We start from the raw sequence: 24096 nt of genomic DNA, 5'->3' as shown, positions 1-24096 counted from the left end.
GATTCTTTTTCATTTTATTTAGCTACTTTTAGTCAATGGTATTACAAGTGATGAAAACGACACATGAAAATAAGTGGCTAGCCTGTGATCTAATCATTTGGCCTTTTGTTTTTTTTTTTTTTTTTTTAAAGAAATTAGGCTCTGTTCTCCCTTTATCATCTTTTTGTATTCTGAAAGGCAGGAATATAGTATTGTGAAACTAGACAGAGGAAAGACCTGAGACCGGCAGTGTGGAAACAAGTATCTGGGAAGACCTTAGTCTGCAGTAAGCAGGAAGCTTAAGTGTGCCAGGCAGGGGCTGTCACGGAAGCATTTAAACAATGCTTTGTATGTAAATGAAAAATGTGACAAACAAACCCTAAATGATGACCTTTCTCAATCCTGCTAACTTTGGGTTTACAAATGACCATCAAACTTCCAGAAAACATTCATAGAGTCAACAGTGCATTTTATTATACATCCTAGATCTATACATTTCATATATGCTTTTAAAGCTTAAGTTCAATACAAAATAAAAACTGTATATGCAGCAGTGGTTCTCAGGCACAGAATTTAGGGGGAGACTAGAGCAATCGTTTTCCCTAGCACACCGTGAACAGTGTGTTATTAGCCATGACAGTGGAAGGTTTCCTTCTCACCTAGCTGCCTTTTTTGGTTGGATTTTATTACAGTGAACAGCTTTAGAAAGTATGATATTGCTAACAGGAAACAAGATGACTTAAAATAAGTTGATAACCTGTATTTTCTTGAAGTCTTTAAGAGTTAAACGATCCCCTTCTCTCCTAATAGAGCTCCAAGGTCATCTAATGAAAAAATATTGTCCATAATTCTATCTGGAGCATCATCAGCCTAAGAACCACTGCTCATGGTTATTCAATGTCTTCTGGCCTCACAGGATGAGGTAATGGTATGATGGACTTCTTCTCAGTGTCCCTGGATAGCGCTTTCCTCATATCTGTTAAGAAGCAAAGTTTAATGTAAGTACCCAAATGTCAGAGTATGATTTTGTATCAGATTTAAAGTGTACAGGTGTTTAAAAAAACACCAAAACCATACACGGTTTTGTCCCCTACTCTCCCACTTTTACCAGATTCTAAGAGAAATGTATTTATAAGTGAGACTCCCAAGCAGGAATACACGAAACACTATTCGAACCCTAGTGGGATTTAGCTCTTCCTACAAATGTTCTTTTGACAAAGTCTTAGTAACATGTCTGTAACAGCAAAACAGTTGATAGTAATTAACCATTGGTTAGTTAATGTAAGTTAGTTAGTAGTAGGTTCATGAAGGTAGCTTACAGGAGATTTAAATACTATAGCTCAAATTTAAATATGATTTTTTTTTAAGTGTATTAAAAGAGCCGAGTATTTTGGTCTATAGGATGCGTGTAAACGTCTCTTCCTCTGGGACGCTGCCCCAGCAGGGACTCACCGTAAGCGTCCTCGTCGGGCTCCCCATTGCTCGCCGAATAGTACTCAATGACTGTCCTGTACACGCTGTAGCCCAGCTGCTTGTACATGTTGACAGCAACTTGGTTAGACACTCTTACAAAGAGATCAACAAAAAATCCACCCTTTCTGTAATTAAAAAAAAAAAAAAAATCAGAATGGGAGAAGTCCTAGAAAACAATACTGGTATGAATAGTTTCTCTCTTCATTTACATAGGTCATATTTACTGTCTCCAGATAAAGTTGTATGAACTTCAGAGATGTCTTACACAGCTTTTGTTAGATTTTTCCCAAAGGCTTAGTGGACTGATGCCAATGCAGATCTCATCCTCTTAATGTTACTGTTGGTATTAATTGCTTCACTGTATGGTCAAGGATTTCCAGTAATTACTAAGAGAAGCATTCCATGCATCACCTCTAATATTTACTATAGGTTTTCAGTAAATAATTTTTGTTGGTTAAAGTTTTCCCTTTCTGTATCCTAGATTGCTTAATCAAGAGGGAATACTGTATTTTATCAAAGCATTTTCTACATTTACTGAGATAAAAAAATGTTCTTCAGTCTATTAATTGCTAGAATACATTCTTAGGTCCATTGCTAAGTTTTTCTAGGACTTCTGCATCTGTAATGAGATGTTCTTTCTTGTACCGCTTGTCCGGTTTTTGTTAAGATTATCTTAGCCTTAAAAAATAAGTTCTCTTTTTGTCTGTAAGATTGAACTTAAGTCATTTAGTCGTTTTCAAGCTAAGAATCTTTTTTTTTTTTTTTTTAACAATTTTGGAGGGACAACCCTAAATATTTAGAAATATATTTTAATGTTTTGCCTATGTTCAAGAAGTTTTATGGAGTATGGTGACATTTATACAATGAAAACATGACACCCACTAAACTACATTTTAAAAGGATGAACGTTACAGAATACATCAATTATAATGTGCAGCAGAGACCTCAGGTGGCCTTGTGAACCCTTTCTGGTGGCCCAGGAAAAGTTCGTTGACCCCTGTTTTATACAATCAAATCAATTTCTGATTGTTCTAATTAGGAATAGGCCTGTTCATACCTCTAATTATGATGATCTATTTCTTCCTGTAGTTTAGTCAGTTGTTGCATTTTTACTTTGTCACTGGGTATGTAACTTTTGATTGACTCTTAACAATATGGAGTGATCGTTTTTTATTCTAGTAATAACTATAATGTGACTTAACTACACCCTTAATTGCTTTTCAGTTTTTATTTGCTTTAGAATTTGCATAATTTAAAAAGCGAAGTGAGCATAAGTCACTCAGTCTTGTCAGACTCTTTGCAACCCCATGGACTATACAGTCCATGGAATTCTCCAGGCAATCTATCCAACCCAGGGATCAAACCCAGGTCTCCCGCACTGCAGGAGATTCTTTACCAGCTGAGCCACCAGAGAAGCCCAGTTTAGAAATTTTCTTTACTTTTAATCTTTCTGTATCTTTACATGTATTTCCTGTAAATAGAGTACAGCTCTGACAGCAGCATTTTTTTAATCTGTCGTAAGAACACTGAATGTGAGGTTCACCCTATTGGTAAATTGTAAATGTAATAACTTCCCATTCCCCCTCCCCCCACCATTCCACTCGTCATGAATCTAACTACCTTAGGTCTCTCTGAGTGGTGTCATGTAGTGTCTGTCTTTCTGTGACTGGCCTATTTCACTTGGCATAATGTCTTTGTCTTTAAACTGGAGTTACTAGTTCCTTAACATTCACTGTTGTACTTACCTAATTATATTGGGATTCATGACCACCACCTCATTTCATGCTTTTTGTTTGCCACTTTAGTTTTTCTTTTGATTTTTATTAGCCAATTTTTTTTTTTGGAAATATAGTTTCTATTTTTAGTGTACATTATTTAATATATACATGTATATATATGTATACGTATAGGTACACACACACTCCTGTACAAATACAGGCCACTTAAATCTTAGTAACTACTGTAATGAAGGTTTAGGAATTGGAAGGGAAAGGAGAGTAGTAATTTTCTACTCTAAAAGATAGTCTGTCCTATAAATTTTATGTGTAAGGTCATGGCTATTAGAACACATGTCCAAACTCCCTGTCCACTATAATAAAAATGTCAGATAACTTTTTCAGACGTGCATGCCATTAATTCTTGTCTGTAAACTACAATCTTCCTAAAAATTTTCTCCTCTTCCCTGTTCAGTCTAGGAGAATCTGATTCTGCAGAACCACCTGCATTCTTGTTTTATATTGATTTTCATGTGGTCCTGGAGCTTTTTAATGACAGGAATTTTAAAATTCTTAAGGACTAGACTTCTTTTACAGCTTAAACAAGAATGAACTCAAGTTCCCTCTTGCCCTCGACTTGCTTCAAGTCAACTTTTGAGGCCATGGGTTACTTCTGTAAAACGCTCCACTTTAATGGATTTAATAAAAGTAACACATTAACAAGTGTCTGATATATAAAACAGGTCTGTAAAAAAAAAAAGCCACAATGTTGGCTGTTCAAACTGTGCTGCCAGGTGGTCCAAACTCATGGAGGTGCTGAAGAATATTTCAAACATTTTGGGAAAACACAGGCAAGCCTTACATGTTGAACACGGGCAAACTACTGGCTTTGTATAGTTCACAAATACACATCACATTATATTTCTTTTGGTGACACAGTCTCTTTATGAAGCCAGGCTTTTAGCAATTTCTGTCATAAAGCCCCAGGACCACATGAAAATCAATGTGAAACAAGAGTGCAGGTGGCTTTGCAGAATCAGATTCCACAGTTTGAGAAGCCATGTGATGCCCAGCAGGCACATCTCATTAGGAGATAACCACAGTGACTAAAAATGAAATGAAAATATTTCTTTGTTTTACCACTTAAAACTATAAACTTTTCTTTAGCCTAGGACACTACTGAAAGAATTACTGAGATGCAAAGGGCATGTTAACAAAAAATTGGGGAATATATCTGCCACAGTGGCAAGAACAGTAACAGAGACCTTGAGGGCTAGATTCTGATTCCACCAATTACCCAGCTCAAGAGTCTACAGAACGTCATTCACTCTGCTTTAATTTTCCTCAGTGGCAAAACAGGGACAATAATTCCACTATGAATGTGTGAAAGAACTGTTGTAAGGACTATTAGAGGCTGAACATGAAATTCCTATGAACCTGCATCATGACAACCTTCAACCTGAAGGAAACAACTGATAAACATTTACCAAGAGAGAAAGAGTTCAAGAAATTATTTGAAAAACAGGCTCCTACCTTTCTGAAATTTCCTCTAGTAACTCCATAAGTTTAGCAGCCAAACCAAGGCGCCGAAATTCCGGGGCAACGGACAGAGCTGTGACGTGCCCATGCCATTCTTCCCTCGCCACTGAGCCTTCTGCTTTGCCCATGACTGTCAACGAAAGACCACATCCAGTAACTGAACACGGCAACTACACGTGGAGAAATACTGTGTGGTACACTTTCATCATAAAGGAAGCGACCAAGCCCTGATTTTTAAGTAACACTTAAAGCCGGGGTCCCCAACCTCTGGAGACCTGATGATCTGAGGTGGAGCTGACGTAATAATAATAGAAATAAAGTGCACAATAAATGTAATGTGCTTGAATTGTCCAAAAGCCATCCTCACCCCCACCGGAAAATTGATCTGCCATGAAACCGGTCTCTGATGCCAAAGTTTGGGGACTGCTGCTTAAAGCCATCTAGCTAATTGCTAGTGCTCTTACCTGATATGTGTTTTTTAAATGACCTACATTTCGTGTGGGTATGTATGTGTGTATGTACACACAACAGACAATCTACAGCTCAAACTTGTGTCAGTAACATGACCAGTTCTGTTTGGGTCACTGCTGTATCCCCTGGGCCTAGCACAGTACCTAAGACAGAGGGATCAGTAAGCTGTCCAAGAGTTGAAAATAAAATTACCGGCATCATGATTATATTTCCAGTTCTGTGATCAGTCTAAGAGTTAAACACTATTTTTTATCTTAACTGCTTACCCAGAAAAGCACTAGTAGTGTTATACTTACTATAACCCATTAACTCTCCTCCAGGGGCCTCTGCGACGATGAAGTACTCTGGCCAGTGGGCGAGGTACTGTAGGTAAAAAGGAATCCCATACTAGAGACTTGTTAAGGAGGATGCAAAGTAAGGACAGTCAGAGTTCTTCACAAAACGTGAAGTTTCCTTTAAAAAGCATATTGTTCCTTTATCCCTAGCCATATGTATGATATCTGCAATCAGTTCATTACATGAAATGTTTAGGTTAGCACTAAGTTAAGAAAACTGCCTGAATATGTAACCTCAGATGTGAACGGAGACATACCATCCAAGAGTGGAGAACCAGAACCCCCAAGTTCTACAGCCTGTCTCCCCGCTGCTCACACTATGGCTAGCACCCCTTCCCGGGACAGCACTTCCCCATCACCTGACCTTCCTGTTTACTGTCCCCTTGCAGTGTGGGCGTCACCTGCCCTCTCCCCCTGGTGCTGGGCACACAGTGCAACCTCAGTATGTTTACTTCTCCCTTTCGGCACTAGGAAATGAATGACTAGTGCCTTCGTTAGCTTCAGGCATGGGACAGTGAAAATAACTTTAATTTACTTCCAAAGGCTACTTAACAAACCCAGTTTGTTCAGTCCACTGATTCAAATTCTGCATTTCTAGTAATGCAGAAAATAAAAACCTACTGTAAAAGTGAATGCCTGAGTACTTTGCTCATTACTTAGCTCTTCAGCCCTGCTGTCCTGCTGAGTTGTACTCATTTCTATACTTCTCAGTATTAACTTGGAGATGCAGTTGTATTAAGGGACACCATCAGCCTTTTTTTTTAACTTTCTGGAAAATCTTTTTGTAAATTCTTCAAACTCTCCTCTGAAGGACAGCCTTTATTCTGTCTCTTAAAACATCACCATTAACGTGAGAGCAAAAGTCTTTCTGCCACCCAGCCACTGACACCATAACCATCTCTTCTCTGGCTACTGAAGGAGCCCCAGGCACTAGCTTATGGACCATGAAGCCCTGGCAGGCACGTCACCCAGTTTATGGGACTTTTGCCAAAAACTTTACGTATAATGGGAAGCATACCCTATAGGCTGATTCGCATTGTAATACTTTGCCTATTATACAGTGAAAATTTTTCTGTCATTCAAAATTCTTCAAAATCCTTTCACTTTTTTAAACAGGGGTCTTTAATAGATCATAATCTTTTCAATACAAATGAAAATTGAGGTTTTTTTGTTTTTGCTTTTTTCAGTGAACTTTGTTTCTGATATTCAGCCCTACTGTCACCTGCTATAGTTGATTTTTACTGCTGTTAGCATTCCACTGACATAACTAAGGGGCAAACAAACATTTCCTATAAAGAGCCAGATAGTAAATATTCCAAGGCTGTGTGACCCATATGGTCTCTGTTGCAACTACTGTGAAAGCCACAATAAATCCTAAAGGAACTTCCCTGTGTGGAAAAGACTATTAGCATCAAGAAAAGCATGAATGGGAAAGCTCACAAGCACAGGCAAAAGAGGTAAAGGTAGGAGATCCTCCACACACAGAGTATCAAAACCAACAGTATTGGAAATGCATCAGAAATTGAGACCAGCAACTTAAAACAATCCTGTATGTATACAGACAGACTACTGTATCAAAACCTCATGTAAACCACAAACCAAAAATCTACAATTAAGACACACACACAAAAAGCAATCCAAACACAACACTAAACAGAGACAAACCACAAGAGAACAAAAAAGGAAGGGAAGGAAATACCTACAAAAACAAACCCAAAACAAGAAAGTGGCAGAAAGAATGTGTCAATAATTACCTTAAATGTAAATGGATTAAATGCTCAAAAGACACAGACTTGCTGAATGGATACAAAACAAGACCCATATATATATGCTGTCTCCAAGAGACCTACTTCCAATCTAGGGACACACACAGACTGAAAGTGAGGGGACAGAAAAAGGTATTACATGCAAATGAAAAAAGAAAACTAGAGTCGCAATACTCGTATCAGACAAAATGGACTTGACTGTTACAAGAGACATAATGATCAAGGGATCAATCCAAAAAGACGTATACATGCACCCAACATAGGAGCACCTCACTATATCCTGCAAATGATAACAGAGAAAGAGAAATCAACAAAACACAATGATAGTGGGTGACTTTAACAAGCCACTTTCATCAATGGACAGAGACAAAACCAATGAGGAAACACAGGCCTGAAATAACACATTATACTAGATGGATTTAACTGATATTTATAGAACATTCCATCCCAAAGCAGAATACACTTTCTTCTCAAGTGCACATGGAACATTCTCCAGGATAGATCACATACTGGGCCACAAATCAAACCTTGGTAAATTTAAGAAAGTTGAAATCAAGCATCTTTTCTTACTACAACACTATGAGATAAGAAACCAAATACAAAAAAAATAAAAAATACAAACACATGAAGGCTGAAAAATATTTACTAAACAACCAATGGATCACTAAAGAAATCAAAGAAGAAATCAAATACCTAGAAACAAATGACTGTAAGAACATGACAGTCCAAAACCTATGCTGCTGCTGCTGCTAAGTCACTTCAGTCATGTCCGACTCTGTGCGACCCCACAGACAGCAGCCCACCAGGCTCCCCTGTCCCTGGGATTCTCCAGGCAAGAACACCAAAGTGGGTTGCCATTTCCTTCTCCAGTGCATGAAAGTGAAGTCGCTCAGTTGTGTCCAACTCTCAGCGACCCCATGGACAGCAGCCTACCAGGCTGCTCCGTTCCTGGGATTTTCTAGGAAAGAGTACTGCAGTGGGGTGCCATTGCCTTCTCTGCCAAAACCTATGGAACGTATCAAAAGCAGTTTTAAAAGAGAAGTTTATAGCAATATAGTCTTACCTCAGAAAACAAGAAAAATATCAAGTAAACAAAGCAACTAAAGAAAAACAAAACCTCAAAGTTAGTAGAAGGAAAGAAATCATAAAGATCAGAAAAGAAATAAATGAAAAGATCAGTGAAACTAAAAGCTAGTTATTTGAGACAATAAAATAAACCTTTAGCCCAAACTCATCAAGAAAATAGAAAGCTCAAATAAATTAGAAATGAAAAAGAAGTTAAAACTGACACCACAGAAATACAAAAGATCATAAAAAACTACAAACAACTATATACTAATAAAATGGACAAATTCTTAGAAAGATACAATCTTCTAAGACTGAAGAAACTGAAAATATGAACAGACCAATCACAAGTACTTAAATTGAAACAGTGATTTAAAAATGTCCAACAAACAAAAATCCAGGACCAAATGGCTTCACAGGTGAATTCTATCAAACATCTAAAGCGTTAACACCTATCCATCTGAAACTTTCCCAAAAATTGCAGAAAAAGGAATACTTCCAAGCTCATTCTATGAGGCCACTATCACCCTGATATCAAAATCAAAGATACCACAAAAAAATAATTACAGGCCAACATCACTGATGAACAGACACAAAAATTCCTCAACAAAATATTAGTAAACCAAACCCAACAATACATTAAAAGGATCATACACCATGATCAAGTGGATTTATCCCAGGGATGCAAAGATTCTTTAATAGCTTCAAATCAATCAATGTGATACAGCACATTAACAAACTGAAGAAAAACCATAGGATCATCTCAATAGAAGCAGAAAATGCTTTTCACGAAATCTGACACCAATTTATGATAAAAACTGTCCAGAAAGTTGGCATAGAGGGAACTTGCTGAAACTCCAATACTTTGGCCACCTCATGCAAAGAGTTGACTCATTGGAAAAGACCCTGATGCTGGGACGAATTGGGGGCAGGAGGAGAAGGGGATAACAGAGGATGAGATGGCTGGATGGCATCACCCGACTCGATGGGCATGAGTCTGAGTAAACTCCAGGGGTTTGTGATGGACAGGGAGGCCTGGCGTGCTGCGATTCATGGGGTCGCAGAGTCAGACACGACTGAGCGACTCAACTGAACTGAACCTAAACCTAAGGCCATATAGGATAAACCCACAGCTAACATTATTCTTAATGGTGAAAAGCCAAAAGCATTCCCTCTGAGACCAGGAACAAGGCAAGAATGTCCATGATCACCACTTTCATTCGACATAGTTTTGAAGTCCTAGCCACAGCAGAGAAGAAAAAGAAAGAAAAGGAATCTAAATTCAAAAACAAGTAAAACTGTCACTACAGATGACATGATACTACATACAGAAAATCCTGAAGATGCTACCAGAAAACTACTAGAGATTGTCAGTGACTCTGGTAAAACTGCAGGATACAAAATAGACAGAAATCTCTTACATTCCATACACTAATGATGGAAGATCAGAAAGAGAAATTCAGGAAACAACGCCATTTACCATTCACATAAAAAAAAAAAAAACCTGGGTATAAGCCTACATAGGGGACAAAAGACCTGGACTCTGAAAACTTTAAGATGCTGATGAAAGAAATCAATGACAGACAGATGGAAAGATACACCAAGCTCTTGGATTGGAAGAATCAATATTGTCAAAATGACTATACTACCCAAGGCAATCAGGTTCAATTGCAACCCCTATCAAATTAGCAATGGCATTTTTCACAGAACAAGGTTTTTTTTTTTTTGTATGTAAACATAAAAGACTTGAAAGACCCAAAGCAATCCTAAGAACAATAAACAGAGCTGGAGGAATCAGGCCCCCCGACTTTAGACTATACTACAAAGCTGCCGTCATCAAAACAGCATGGTACTGGCGCTCGCGCACACACGTGTGTGCACACACACACACACACCACACCATGGAGAAAAGTGTCTCTTCAGTAAGTGGTGCTGGGGAAACTGGACAGCTACATGTAAAAGAATGAAATCAGAACATTCTCTAACACTATACACAAAAATAAACTCAAAATGGATCAAAGACCTAAATGTAAGATAAGATACTATAAAACTCTAGAAGAAAACACAGGTAAAATGTTTTTTTATATAATCATGTCAGTATCCTTTAGAGTAATCAAAATAAATGGGACCTAACTAAACTTAAAAGCTTTTGGATAGCAAAGGAAACCATAAAAAAAAAAAAAAATTGAAAAGACAATCCACAGAATGGGGGGAAACTATCTGCAAATGAAGTGACTGAGGTGGTTAATTTCCAAAATATACATAACAGCTCATGCAACTTTGTATCAAAGAAACAACCCAACCAAAAAATGGGCAGATATAAATAGAATTTCTACAAAGAAGGCATACCAGTGGCTAAAAAGCACATGAAATAGATGCTCAATATCCCTAATTATCAGAGAAAAGCAAATCAAAACTACACTGAGGTATCACCTCACAGTGGTCAGAATGGCCATCTTCAAAAAGTATACAACAATAAAATGCTGCAGAGGGTGTGGAGAAAAGGGACCCTTCTTAGGGAATATAAACTGGTAGGGAGAACAGTATGGCGGTTCCTTAAAAAACTAAAAATAGAACTACCATATGATCAAGCAGTCCCACTCCTCTGTATGTATCAGGAGGAAACTGTAACTCCAAAAGATACATGCATCCCAATGTTCACTGCAGCACTGTTTATAATAGCCAAGATATGGAAGCAACCTAAATGTCCACTGACAGATGAATGGATAAAGAAGATGTGGTAAACACATACAATGGAATATTACTCAGCCATAAAAAAATGAAATAATGCCATTTGCAGCGACCTGGATGGACCCAGAGATTATCACACTAAGTGAAGTGAGATAAAGACAAGTATCATATGCTATCACTTTTATGTGGAATCTAATTTAAAAACTAATACAAAGAAACTTACTTATAAAACAGACTTATAGATATCAAAAACAAACTTATGGTTACCTTTGGAAAACATGTGGTGAGAAGATAAATCAGGAGTCAGGGATTAACATACACACTACTATATATAAAATGTGTGTGTGTGTAAATAACCAGTAAGAGCCTACTGTACAGCACATGGACCTCAACTCAGTATTCTGAGATAACCTACATGGGAGAAGAATCTGATAAAACAATGGTTTTTTATATATAACTAATCACTCTGCTCTATACCTAAAACTAATGCAATATTGTATATCAATTATACTCACATTTTTTAAAAGGTCACAAAACAAGGATTGTTATTAATATATATTACAGATACTCACTGTCAGTTTTAGATATTTAAAAAACCTGCTTCCATTCTACTATTATGTTCTTTAAGTAGATATACATGTTTTAAATATTCAATTATGTTTTGTGCTGAACTGACCTAAAGGTTCAGAAAATTTTAACGAGAGTTTTACTTTTTGACTTTAAAGTCTTAATAAAGTTTTTACTACAAAAAAAAAGTACACGCACATGCACACACACACCCACATAGTCTTGATTTCTACTGCTTGATTTCTATTCTTGATTTGTACTAGGGGTACACATGCTACTGATTTTTCAAAACTTGATCTTGGTTCTAACATTGGTGAACGTTCTTATTCTTAACAGGTTGTTCATTTTTCTAGACTGATGATTGTACTATCAATTATAAATGATGACAGTTTTATTTCTAACTTTCTCATCCTTATACTTTTTCCTTCCTTCTGGAAGTTTGGTCAGTTCCTCTAGAACTATGTTAAAGGGTAGTAGTGACAGTAGGCATTCTTATCTTATGCCCTATCTTGAAGGGAATGTATCTTAATTTCTCACTCAAGTATATAATGCTTGCTCAAAGTTTTAAAATATAAAACCTTTACCAAATTAATAAAAGTCCTTCTAATTCCAGCTTGTTATACATTCTTAACCATAAAAAAACACTACACTGTAAGTCAGCTATATTTCAACCAAAAAGTCCAGGACTAGAGCACAGTGTGTAAATTATTCCCCAGTAAAGCATTACTTACAAGAACAGGCCCATGCATGTTAGCGTGCCCACCCCTGACATAAATGCCTCTATTGTTATTTTCAGGTTCCAGGAAACTGAATTACCAGGTATTCATGAGTAAAGTACCTTCAAAAGACTAGCTTTTGAACATTCTCATAAATTGCTCTGTCACTAGCAATTTATGAGAATACTCCCCTCGCCTCACCTCCATCAGACCTGAGCTTCATCACTGCTTGAAATCCTTGATAGTTTGATAGATAAAACATGTTACTTCATTTTGGTTTTAATTATCATGTCTTTTAATTGGTGAGACTGAACTCTTGAAATTTTCATAGCCTCATATATGCCCTCTTGGTTAAATGATCAATTAATACTACCCTCTTACCCCACAGTGGACATGGCACATAACCCAGAAATCCAACTCTGTGCTTCAAGCTGTTCAGAATGTAGGAGTTATCTATTCAGGTCAGAGGACCCTAACTTCACACATTCTTGCCCATGTTTCCATTGGGGACCATGACAGATATTGCTAATTGTTACCTAAAATCAGCTTTTTTCCCCTTTAGCAGCCAGCCTGAATGTAAACCCCAGGCTCATCCCAGACTGTTCTAGATAGGTGTATCTTGAGGCAGGTGCTGGTCGGGCAAAGGGCTGCATCACACCTCCCAGCGGTCCCCTTGGCTTCCCCTCTGCTGATTGACGCTCCTGCCAGGAATGCGGATGAGATGCCGTAGACTCTGGAAGCCAGGGTCCCCCGGATGAGAGAGTGGTCCCAGGGCAGAGCCTGGAGTCTAGGACATCATGGAATCGCCTGGCACTGATCATCCTCTTGAGGCTTTGCTCTTATCAGACAGAAACAGCCCCTCCTGCTGAAGTCACGGCTTTCTGCTGCTCACAGCTATGCTTACTACTGAGGGGCAGGGAGGGCAGGGGATTGTACTGTTCTTGATTTATGAAGTCATTATATTAGCTTGTCAGCAGACGTAAGATAACTCTTGTTCCCAGTTTTTAGTTTCTTTTATTCTTAATTGCCTTCAATGTTGTTTAAGATGTTTCCTGACCTCCAAGTCTTAAACATTTTCAGTATTCAAGTCTATTTTTTTTCTTTTCTCTACTTTCCTTATTAGAAGCCTTTATTTAAACTTTTTAAAAAAGGATACAGTTTCTGTAAGTGGATCCAAGTTACTAAAAGAAACAAGAGAAATGTCAACAGTAAGCAGTGTTTACAAAATCAGTTTAAATAGGCCAATTACAACTAAAAATAACATGCACAGGGAAAACAGAACATGTTAAATTCACAACTTTAAACCAATTTTTCAACTAAGAAAAATGGTTTAACCTACCTAATGACCATATTAAGCCATCATTACTGTCACTATAAAGACACGCATACATTTTCCTTTAACTGTTTCTTTACAAATTACTTTACGGTTAATACATCATCAAAACATTCCATCTTCTTTTTCTTTGGGCCATGCCTCACCGTGGCTTGTAGAATGTTAGTTCTGCAACCCGGGATTGAACCCATGCCCTCATGCACTGGGAGCACTACGTCAACTACTGGATCACCAGGGAATTCCCTACAATTTTCCATTTTCTAACTAACAGTAAACTGTAAGTGGAACTGGTGACCAACCTGGGGTGTCAATCACAGACAGGGCTACACCAGCCTTGCAGCATGTGCCAGGGCCGTCCCTCCCTCATCCCCTCTAAACGTGGGCTCTCTCACTCCTGGGGCTTCTGCTCCCCACTGCCCCCATTCTCATACTTTTAATTTTGCTCTCAGAGGAATACTCCTTACCTGGCTCTGGAGCTGCTGAGCACCTGCCTCACCAGCATGTCTGACCACAACACTCCCAAATCAGCATTTCCACACCTGCCTCCCTCCACAGAGAGCTCTGCCCCTCACTTTCCTATTGAGTCAGTGGAAGCACAATCCTGGCGGACCCCAAAACAGCACCCTCAACTCCTCTCACACATGCAGTCAAGCTCTTCCTCGGGACCTTTAGCAATAGCAACAGTAACAGCGCATTTCTGGAGACCAGCAAATCTTAGCACCCCTTTATACTCAAAACTTACTGAAGACCCCAAGACTTAAATCTATGGATATTTAAAAGTGTAAGACATTTGTTCATTTTTTAAAAATCAGTTAAATATTAATGTGATTGACTTTTTTAAACCAAAAGTCACTATTTTCAAAGACAAAAGAAAATTTAGTGACAAGAATGTCATTATTTGAACAATTTTACGTATCTTTTTAATGTCTGGCTTAATAGAAAACAGCTGATTTCTCATTCCTGTGTCTGCTGTGCTTTCTGTTAGATGATCACACATCTGGAAGACTCCACTTGTGCACTAGTGAGAGAATGAAAGTTAAAAAAAGCAATAAAAAACAAAAACTGGACTTCCCTGGTGGTCCAGTGGTTAAGACTGTGCTGATAATGCAGGGGGCCAAGGCTCAATCCCTGGTTGGGGAATTAAGATCCCACATGCTGCGCGGCACCGCCAAAAGGTTTTTAAAAAACAAAAAACCTTAGTTTTATCATGAAAATGGCTCTGACCCTGCAGAACCCCCTCAAGCAATCTTGAAGTGCCCCTGCCCACACCTAGAGAATCACTGCTCTAATTCAGTATAGGACTCACTCTCCGCCCTTCTCAAGACTACTTTATACCCTCTCCTGTCTTCTCAATGCTCCCTCTTCCAGCTCAGCTGCTTCTGACTTCAGGAAGAAAACATAACTGTAATAAGCAGCTTCACCAAGGTTCCAGCAGCCACCCCACCTGCTCTCTGCCTGCGGCATTGGGCCCAGGCCCGGAGTGCAGGTCAGCAGGTCCACCGCCTCTCAGGACCCAGCAGCACGGACAAACGTGCTGCACCCTAGGCCGTAAGAACACGTGACACAGTCCACAGCTCCGTCCCGACATGCTGTCCTCTCAGCCTCCAGACCCAGCAGCAGGGTTTCCTCCTGCTTCACTGGGACACTGTGTCTCCTTCACCACGCGATGCCCCGGGAACCATCCTGGAGCCTTTTCTCCTGTCCGCACTCATCAGTGAAGTCATCGAGCCATCTGGGTTTAACACCATCCATGCAGTGTTGACCCCCAAGCTTTTATTTTTAGCCCAGACCTAAACTTGAGACTCCCATGCCCGGATGCCTGCCTGATTTCTCTACCTGGGGGTCTGAGCACCCTCTGCAGAGAAGCCCATGTCCAGCGCCGGCCTCTCCAAGGTCCAGCCCTCTATGACTCCGACCTGGTGTCCTCACACTCCCACTTGCTGCTTGGGCCACACTGGCGGCCGCTTCCGCCTCCGCCTCCCCCACTACATGTCTGAAACAGGAACCAGTGCCCATACTACTCTGCCCATACCACCCATGCCCCCAAAACCTACACACTCCCCCTACCCCCATCTTTCTGCAGTGACACCTTCCCTGAAACACCTAACCCAAAGTCGAATCCACATGTACTTCCTATTTCCCTTTCCTGCTCTCATTTTTCCTTGTTTACTGAACACTAAGTTCTATCTTACTTTCCCCTCTAAAATGTAAATTCTGGGAATTCCCTGGCAGTCCAATGCAATGGTTATATACAGCGACTTCAGTTTTCAATGACTTTGGTTTTCACTGCCGAGGGTCTGAGTTCAATCCCTGGACTTGGGGAAGCAGGAACGACAAGCTGTGTGGTGTGGCTAATTTCAACAAATAAACTGTAAATTCCATAAAGATAACATGTTTTGTCTTGTTCACTACTGTCTCTTCAGCACTGGCAGGCATAAAATATTTTTCCAAGGATAAAATATTTGCTGTTAATGGCAATGTTTCTACATCCATTGCTTCTTTCAGTTACTACTGTGACATCCTACCCCAGTGATTCTCCGTGTTCTTGACAGAAGCGCCCTAATCAAGGTGAGAAACAGAAGGAAGTGAGGAGGGAGAGGAGTCCCCCACTGGCATAGACTGAAGATGCCTTAACAAGTTAGATGACTCTGAAATCAAACTGATGTTGTTTAGTTGCTAAAGTGATAGTGAAGTTGCTCAGTCATGTCTGACTGTTTGCGACCCCATGGACTGCAGTCTATCAGGCTCCTCCATTCATGGCATTTTCCAGGCAAGAGTACTGGAGAGGGTTGCCATTTCCTTCGCCAGGGATGTTCCCAACCCAGGGATCAAACCCAGGTCTCCTGAATTGCAGGCAGATGCTTTACTGTCTGAGCTACAAGGGAAATTAATACATTTGAAATAAGGGGGCCCAAATGTCCTACATGAGTAGTGGGACAGTAACCATGCAAATCAGTCCTCCCTTCCTCCCCATCCTACAAAAAAAAACGTCGGCAGTAGTTGCGGATCCCCAGGATAAAACCAAAATGTAAAGGACTAGAACTTCTGGTGGGTGAGTGAGTGGGTGAGTTAAAGTCGCTCAGTCGTGTCCGACTTTTTGCTAAGTTTAGTCACTAAGGCGTGTTCAACTCTTTGTGACCCCATGGGCTGTAACCCACCAGTCTCCTCTATCCATGGGATTCTCCAGGCAAGAGTACTGGAGTGGTGGCCATTACCTTCTCCAGGGGATCTTCCCAGCTCAGAGATCGAACTGGCATCTCCTGCATTGGCAGGCGGACTTCTCGCCACTGAGCCACCAGGCAAGTCCTCATAATTAATCTTTAATTAATGGTAATTTTGAATATATACCTTTTTTGTTATACAAAGGCATGGTGACTACCACAATGTGGAGATTAAACAAATATGTGTTGATTGTCTACCTGTTAACAGGACAGGATGATGTTTTGTTGTACATAAATGGTCACACTTATTTTCCTTCTGTTCTATTCATTTTCATATGAAAGTGTTGACCCTTCCTCAGTCTTCGGTTAAAACTGACTTTCTAGGCGGCTTTGCCTCATCCATTCTTGAAGTGTCAAAGCACCCGGTCACTTCCCAGGTCTGTGCTTCTGAAACCCAAGCCTTCATCAAGTCATCATCTCTGGGCCACTGCCAAGACCTCCTAAATGGCTCACCTGCCGGGTACACCTTCTCCAGTCACCCCGAGACACAAGGCCCTGCAGCGGAGGGCTCAGGGGTCCTGGGCAGCCAGGAATGAGTATTTGCAAAAGAGTGCTCAGTGATTACTCTTAAGAACCAACAGCCTGGGGCCAATCTCCTTAGGGAGTCTCAGTGCTCTGCCCACTCCCACGCAGGGCTCTTCCACCTGGGCCATTCCTCTGAGCTCTCGAATCCTATGCTGACTCACGCCAAAAATTGGGAATGAGAAGAGCAACTACTTCACAGAGGTGTGAGGAGCAAAGGGATTACTCTGATCTTCCCTGTAGCTCAGATGGTAAAGAATTTGCCTACAATGCAAGAGAGCCGGTTGATCCCTGGGTGGGGAAGATCCCCTGGAGAAGGGATAGGCCACCCACTCCAGTATTCTTGCCTGGAGAATCCCATGGACAGAGGAGCCCGACAGGCCACAGTCCATGGGGTCGCCATGAGTCTACATGACTAAGCGACTAATACTATTACTACTCTAGCTACTAAGGAGTTACTCCCGGGCCAGGCACAGTGAAACTGAAAGCAGTGGCCTCAGTTACTCTGCTCCGACTGAGAGAGGCCCGCAGAAACCACCTCCGCCCCCAACAACGGGGCACAAGTCCAGCCTCACCAGTTGCTCTGACCCCGGAGTTATAGAAACCCGATCCTACAGTCACTCCCCCGCACAAGTGTCTGCCGCCCCCCCAGGGCAATGGCTTTCTCCTCCAGCACCTCTTTCCTCACCATTGTCAACACTTACCCATCTTCTGAGACTCAGCCCCTCTGTGAACGTTTCTAGTGAACTCTGCTCAGGTTCTTTCCATCCTCCTGACACTTGAACCTCAACTACCTGGTCCTTGAAGTTTCCAAAAAATTGCCTCGGGATCTTTAAAAGTGGGTCTGGGATTGGGGAGGTGGGTGGATAAGATGGACGGAAATGTGATGAAGCCAAAAGAGTGAAATGGTAAAAAAGTGGGAGGCCAGCTGGTAGCCTACAAGTGTTCACGGTAAAACCCTATCAAGCTTTTAAGCGCTCATAGATTTTCATAATAAAACTTAGGGAAAAAAAAACAAACAATGAAACCTGCAAGTCACAGAGCCTGACTTAAGCCGGACGAAGGACCGGGCACCCCGAGGACCGCCCTCCGACCCCTCTCCGCATCCCGCAGCAACAAGTGGTACCCCTGCCGGGACGCGCAGCTACAGTAACGAGGCGCGCAAAGGCGCCGCGCCCGGCGGCGGCCAGTGTTACCCCGCGCGGATACAAGGTAACCACGCCGCCGCCGGGCCTCGGCTGCCGCGCAGTGGGGGGACGCCGGCAGGAAGCGGAGGGGAGCTCGGCCCGGCGCCCCCCGACCCTCGCCCGGCGTCCCCCCAGGCCCTGAAAGGCGCCAGCACTGCGGCCGGGGCTGCGGGGACACAGCCACCCGGCCAAGGTCAGCGGGGCCGTCCAGACGTCCCGCCCGGCTCCCTCCCCGCGCGGCCCCTGGGACGCGCCGGCCGCCGCCGGGCCCGAGCGGGCCTCACTCACATGTTGTTGAAGCGAAACAGGTCGTCGCACGTAAAGGCCCGGAGCGTGGTCATCGCGTCGCCGCTGCCGCGGGACCGGCTCGCGGAACCACCTCACTCGCCCCGCCGGAAGTTGTCTGATGCGGATGCCCTGGGGCGGGGCGGGGCGGGGCGGGGCGGGGCGGGGCGGGGTGGAGGGGGCGGTGCAGAGAACTACTTCCGGGCCACTAGTTGCTCGGCAACGCCGGTCGCGACTTTGCGCCCTCTGGAGGCCGCAGCCGGGAACGCCTGTAAAGTCTGGGGTTTTCCGAGGATCTTCACTGGGAGCCACCCCGCCTCCCCGAGAACGAAACAAGACGCAGCCAGGGGGTAGGAACCCAAGGCAGAAAAGCAGAGCTCGGGATCACTTTGTGCCCCCTGGCAAGTGAGGAAGGAAGCCGAGAGGAATGGGAGAACTCATGGTCCAGAGCGGCCTGTCTTTGTGATGCCAGCCGTGCATGCGACTGCAAATTTTCTAACATATTTCACAACATAAGAGAAAGGTGGAATTAATGGCATTATTATTTTACCCAGTATATAAACAGTATTGTTTCACATGTAATCAAGTTTTAAAAATTCTAATAGAATGTTTTAATTTTTCTTTCTTCTTTTTTTTTAATGATACTAAGCCTTAGAAATCCAGTGTGTATTCTATATTTGCAGCATATTTCAACTCAGGACCTAAATTGTCACAGGCATTTCTTGCCCTGTATTTAGATTTCATAAAATGTATGAATAAAAAGTGAATTGATATACCCAAATTGTTCCAACCATGCTAAGTTTTCAAGTAGCCTTTTAAAAAAGATAAAATTGTGATTCTCATACAAACATAAAATGCACACATAAAAAAACATTTTAATTCATTCATTATGAAAGCACCACTAAGATGTTACCATGGGTTAAAAGGAGAATTTAAACCACAGAAGGCAATCAGGAAAGCTGAAATGTGTTTATAAATAGATGTACAGCTGGTCTATTTACTGTATTTCCTGGCCATGTACCATGCGTTTGTGTTTCTGTGGACAGGGATCCTTTTCATTACTGTCCATTTCCTGCAACTTACAGGGTTAACCTGGATGTGCATAGCTGGCAGAAAGCAGAGTCTTTTTTTTTTTTTTTGGTAATTTCCAAATGAACTGAATTAAAACTAAATAGATTACTGAACACCAAAGAAATAAGAGTACCCAAAGATCTCCTTTACACTTAAGATACATTTTATATTACATCATATATGGGAAGATCCCCTGGAGGAGGAAATGGCAACCCACTCTAGTATTCTTGCTTGGAAAATTCCATAAACAGAGAAGCCTGGCAGGCCACAGTCCATGGGGTTACAAAGAGTTGGACATGGCTGAAGCGACTTAGCACACACACACATCATATATAGTAAATATGTTTTCAACATCTTAATGAAAATCATTGAGAAGTATTTTTTATTATAAGCTTCCATTTAGGGCACTACTGTCTCTTTGTAATGAAAGATATAATGATCTTTGTCATGGTCTTTGTCCCTCCTGCCCTAGTCTCCTGATTATGTTGCTTGTAACATTGTTACGTTTCCGAACTTTCATATATACAGCTGTTTTACACCTATGCATCTCCCAGTTGCTTGATTTCTTCAGTCTGTAATTGAGTGAATAGCATGCTCTCTGCCACTTTTTGTTACAATTTCCTCATTCCATTCTTCATTTTGATTCATTTATGGCTTGGCTGGGTTTCATTATAGTATTTCCTTTTCCCTCTTTGCTTTGTTTTCCAGGGGCCCTGTGGGGCTGGTCCTCTGTTCCCAGACCTCCTTAGCCTGTGAGACGCCTGATTAGAATATTGGCTGGATATTCATGGATTCCCATGTTCTCTCCCCGCCAAGAAACGTTGTAAACAACATTATTCCGTTGTTTTCCAGTGTTGAAAGTTTCTGGGGGAAAAGAGTAAGGCCAGCAGGATTTCTGTTTTCCCTTTTGTGGGTGACTTAGTTTTTGTACTGGAGTGGGATTAGTCAGGACACTTCCAGAAAGAAAATATTCTTAAAAGTGCATACATTTTAAACCAACTATATCTTTGACAATTTCAGCAGTTTAACACAAATTTACAAACACACACACACACACAACAGTCAAAGTTGAATCACTCCCACATACCGGAGACAGCCTCTCTGGAAAAGTTTGGTAGTTTCTTTAAAAACTACTGAGTTGGCCAAAAACTTTGTTCGGGTTCTCCTGTAAGATGTTATGAAAAACCCAAAAGGACTTTTCAACCAACCCAATAAATATGCAATTACTATTTAGCCCAGCAGTTGCACTCCTGGGCATTCATCCCAAAGAAGTGAAAATGTATGTATACACAAAATCCTGTGCACAAATACTTAGTTCAGTTCAGTCTCTCAGTCGTGTCCAACTCTTTGTGACCCCATGGGTTGCAGCACGCCAAGCTTCCCTATCCATCACCATCTCCTGGAGCTTACTCAACCTCATGTCCATTAAGTCAGTGATATCATCCAACCATCTCATCCTCTGTCATTCCCTTCTCCTCCCACCTTCAATCTTTCCCAGCATCAGGATCTTTTCAAATGAGTCAGTTCTTCGTATCAGGCAGTCAAAGTATTGGAGTTTCAGCTTCAGCACCAGTCCTTCCAATGAATATTCAGGATAGACTTATTTCCTTTAGGATAGACTGGTTGGATCTCCTTGCTGTCCAAGAGAATTGTCATGGTTTGCATCGTTACATCGTTGTCCCCACCATCACAGTAACTCTATTTAAAAAGTACAAAGTACATTACATGCCTTGGTGCCCCACATTGACTTAGACTTCTAGGATGTGCTATTATGGCTTTCCAATCTTTATCCAATCTTATTTTTAACCTGCAGAAAAACACCATTCCTGTCCTGGCTGCACATTTTCCTGTTACAGATGACGCAGAACTTCTCACTGATCATTTCACACTGTGTACATCCTGTCTTTGCTTAGTTGGGAAAAAAACAAGTTTTTACCACATTTTATCACAAAACATCTTCCTGCTCATTGAGATGAAACACCACGTGCTCTTCTGTAAATAGTGCTGACCCAGGCTCTCATCCACCATGGCAACGTTCCACTGACATTAAACAAGCAAACAGCCTGGTGTTTCAGCCGCTGTTGCTTTTTTTTCCCTTCAGATCACGTGGAAAAGACAAAGTGCCCAGGAAATATGTATTTTGAGAAATCCTCAGCAATATGCTTGACAATGAAACTGCTTGGTAGTTGCCTTCAGATGAAACATTTCTTTTTTTTTTTTTTTATAAAATAACTGGGTTGGATAGATGCTCTAACTCCAGCCCTCCATGGAATCAATTACTTTTAGTTTTGCTAACTAGCTTGTACAAAAGCACTGTCCATTCATATGAAAAGCTGACAACGGGTTTCAGTAAAACAAGGTGAGCAGTACACATGGGCTCCCTACCAGCACCTCACTTAAAATGAGAAGAAAAGAGCTTTAAAAAAAAAATAAACTTTTAAAAGACAGAAATCCATATGAGGGGCTTCTCTGGTGGCTCAGGGGTAAAGAATCCACCCACAATGCTGGAGATGATGGATATGCGGGTTCCATCTCTAGGTCTGGGAAGATCCCCTGGAGGAGGAAATGGACATCCACTCCAGTATTCTTGTCCAATCCCATGGGCAGAGGAGCCTGTGGGGTCACAAAGAGTTGGATACAACAGAGCGATTGAGCACCCACTGCACCAAATCCATAAGAACGAAGAGAATGGAGGAGGAGACAACAGCCAGTGATATCGGGCCGCACAGTTATGGAAGCTGGTAAACTCATAGAGCAATCGGAGACAAGCTGAGAGTTTAGCAACTGCTAGACAAAAAGCCTGGGGCAGGCAGTGGATTCCCAGTGCAGAATCTGCTGAGGCCCAGGATTTGGACAAGGCTGGGACGCCTGCAGGGAGAGGGATGCAGTTATATCCCCAGAGCATCACAGGAGCTGTGTTCCTGAGTTCTCAGCACACAGACAGCACAGGGTGAGGGTGAGACAGGGTTAAGTAAGAGCAGGCATGCTGACCCTGCCCTCTGGAGGTCCCAGAGTGCTGGCAAGACTTAATCCCACCCTGCAACCTCCAGTAGGTCACTGGAGAACTTTTCCTGGGGAAGTTGCCTGACCCAAAAGGAAAAGTCCCACTGCTATTCACATTTTTCATCCCTCCAATGAAATGACCAGGTTGTGACATGGTCACTGGGAGGGTCACCAGTTCACAAACTCTGCCCGGTATCTGCAGCTCCCAACAAGCTTTGTGATGCTTTCCATTTAATTATGAATAGCTAGCCAAAAGCCATGGAACATTTCAGTAGAGCCTGTAACCCCAAAAACAATAAAACAGAAAAAGAGAACTAGCATAAACAGAGATTTAAAAAAAAGAAAAAGATGCTGAGGGCTTCCCTGGGGGCTCAGTGGTAACTAATCTGGCTCCTATGCAGGAGACACAGGTTCAACTCCTGATCCAGGAAGATCTCACATGCCGCAGAGCAACTAAGACGGTGAGCCACAACTACTGAGCCTGTGCCTTTGAGCCTGGGGGGCACAGCTAGTGAGCCCAACTACTGAAGCCTGAGTGCCTGGAGCCTGTGCTTTGCCAGGAGAAGCCACTGCAATGAGAAGCCTGCATATAGAAATGAAGAGTAGCCCCTGCTCACCACAGCTAGAGAAAAGCTGGCGCAGAAATGGAGAACCAGCACAGCCAAAAATAAATCTTTTAAAAAAAGAGCTTAAAAAAATAGGTGTGCAATCTACTAGGTCTGTTACAGAGGCAGGTTCATTTCCTCTATATGAAGCAAACCAAATGCTGGGAGATGGAGATTTGTCACAAAGGTTTATTTACAAGGCAGCCCCCATAAAACTCTTCCCCCAATTCCCTTCTGGCCCCTCAACTCCAGCCCCTGGGATTGGGGGAGGGGACTGGAACCACCGCTTCCTTATACAGCTGCGATTATTTGATGTTTTACACAATTCACTTCTTAATCACCAAATAGATTTTAATTACATCTGTCTTCCCTGTGTTTCAAAACTGATGAGTAAAATGGCCCTGTTGGTAACAGATTCTCAGAGAATGGAATGCCTTTAAAAGAAAGTTGGCTGTCCTTTCAGAAAATGAAAAAGCCCATAAACTTCCAGCATCACGTGCAGACAGCGTGACTAATTATCCAGAGTACATGATGATGTCCCTGCACACACAC

General features: G+C 41.7%; 1 protein-coding gene across 1 annotated transcript; it reads right to left on the bottom strand.

Moving 5' to 3' along the window:
* Positions 1–431: 431 nt before the first annotated feature.
* NAA20 (N-alpha-acetyltransferase 20, NatB catalytic subunit) lies at positions 432–23829 on the bottom strand. The gene is made up of 7 exons (XM_043478771.1): positions 23820–23829; positions 18869–18963; positions 13474–13498; positions 5474–5564; positions 4701–4836; positions 1432–1577; positions 432–955 (listed from the first exon to the last, which is right to left on the bottom strand). Exons 2-7 carry the CDS (start codon positions 18919–18921, stop codon positions 870–872), a joined length of 537 nt encoding a protein of 178 aa, XP_043334706.1. The 5' UTR covers positions 18922–18963; positions 23820–23829; the 3' UTR covers positions 432–869.
* Between the last annotated feature and the right edge of the window lie 267 nt (positions 23830–24096).

The sequence above is a fragment of the Cervus canadensis genome, chromosome 10 (genome assembly GCF_019320065.1).
Source record: "Cervus canadensis isolate Bull #8, Minnesota chromosome 10, ASM1932006v1, whole genome shotgun sequence".
NCBI lineage: Eukaryota > Metazoa > Chordata > Mammalia > Artiodactyla > Cervidae > Cervus > Cervus canadensis.
This window is presented reverse-complemented; position numbering and strand designations above follow the sequence as displayed.

Coding starts and splice junctions, on each gene's coding strand:
- NAA20 (XM_043478771.1), bottom strand. CDS start 18,921: ATGACCACGCTCCGGGCCTTTACGTGCGACGACCTGTTTCGCTTCAAC. Junction 13,499..18,868: donor CTGTTTCGCTTCAACAACAT/GTGAGTGAGGCC, acceptor TGTTTCTTTTAG/TAACTTGGATCCACTTACAG. Junction 956..1,431: donor GCCCGACGAGGACGCTTACG/GTGAGTCCCTGC, acceptor GCTTCTTAACAG/ATATGAGGAAAGCGCTATCC.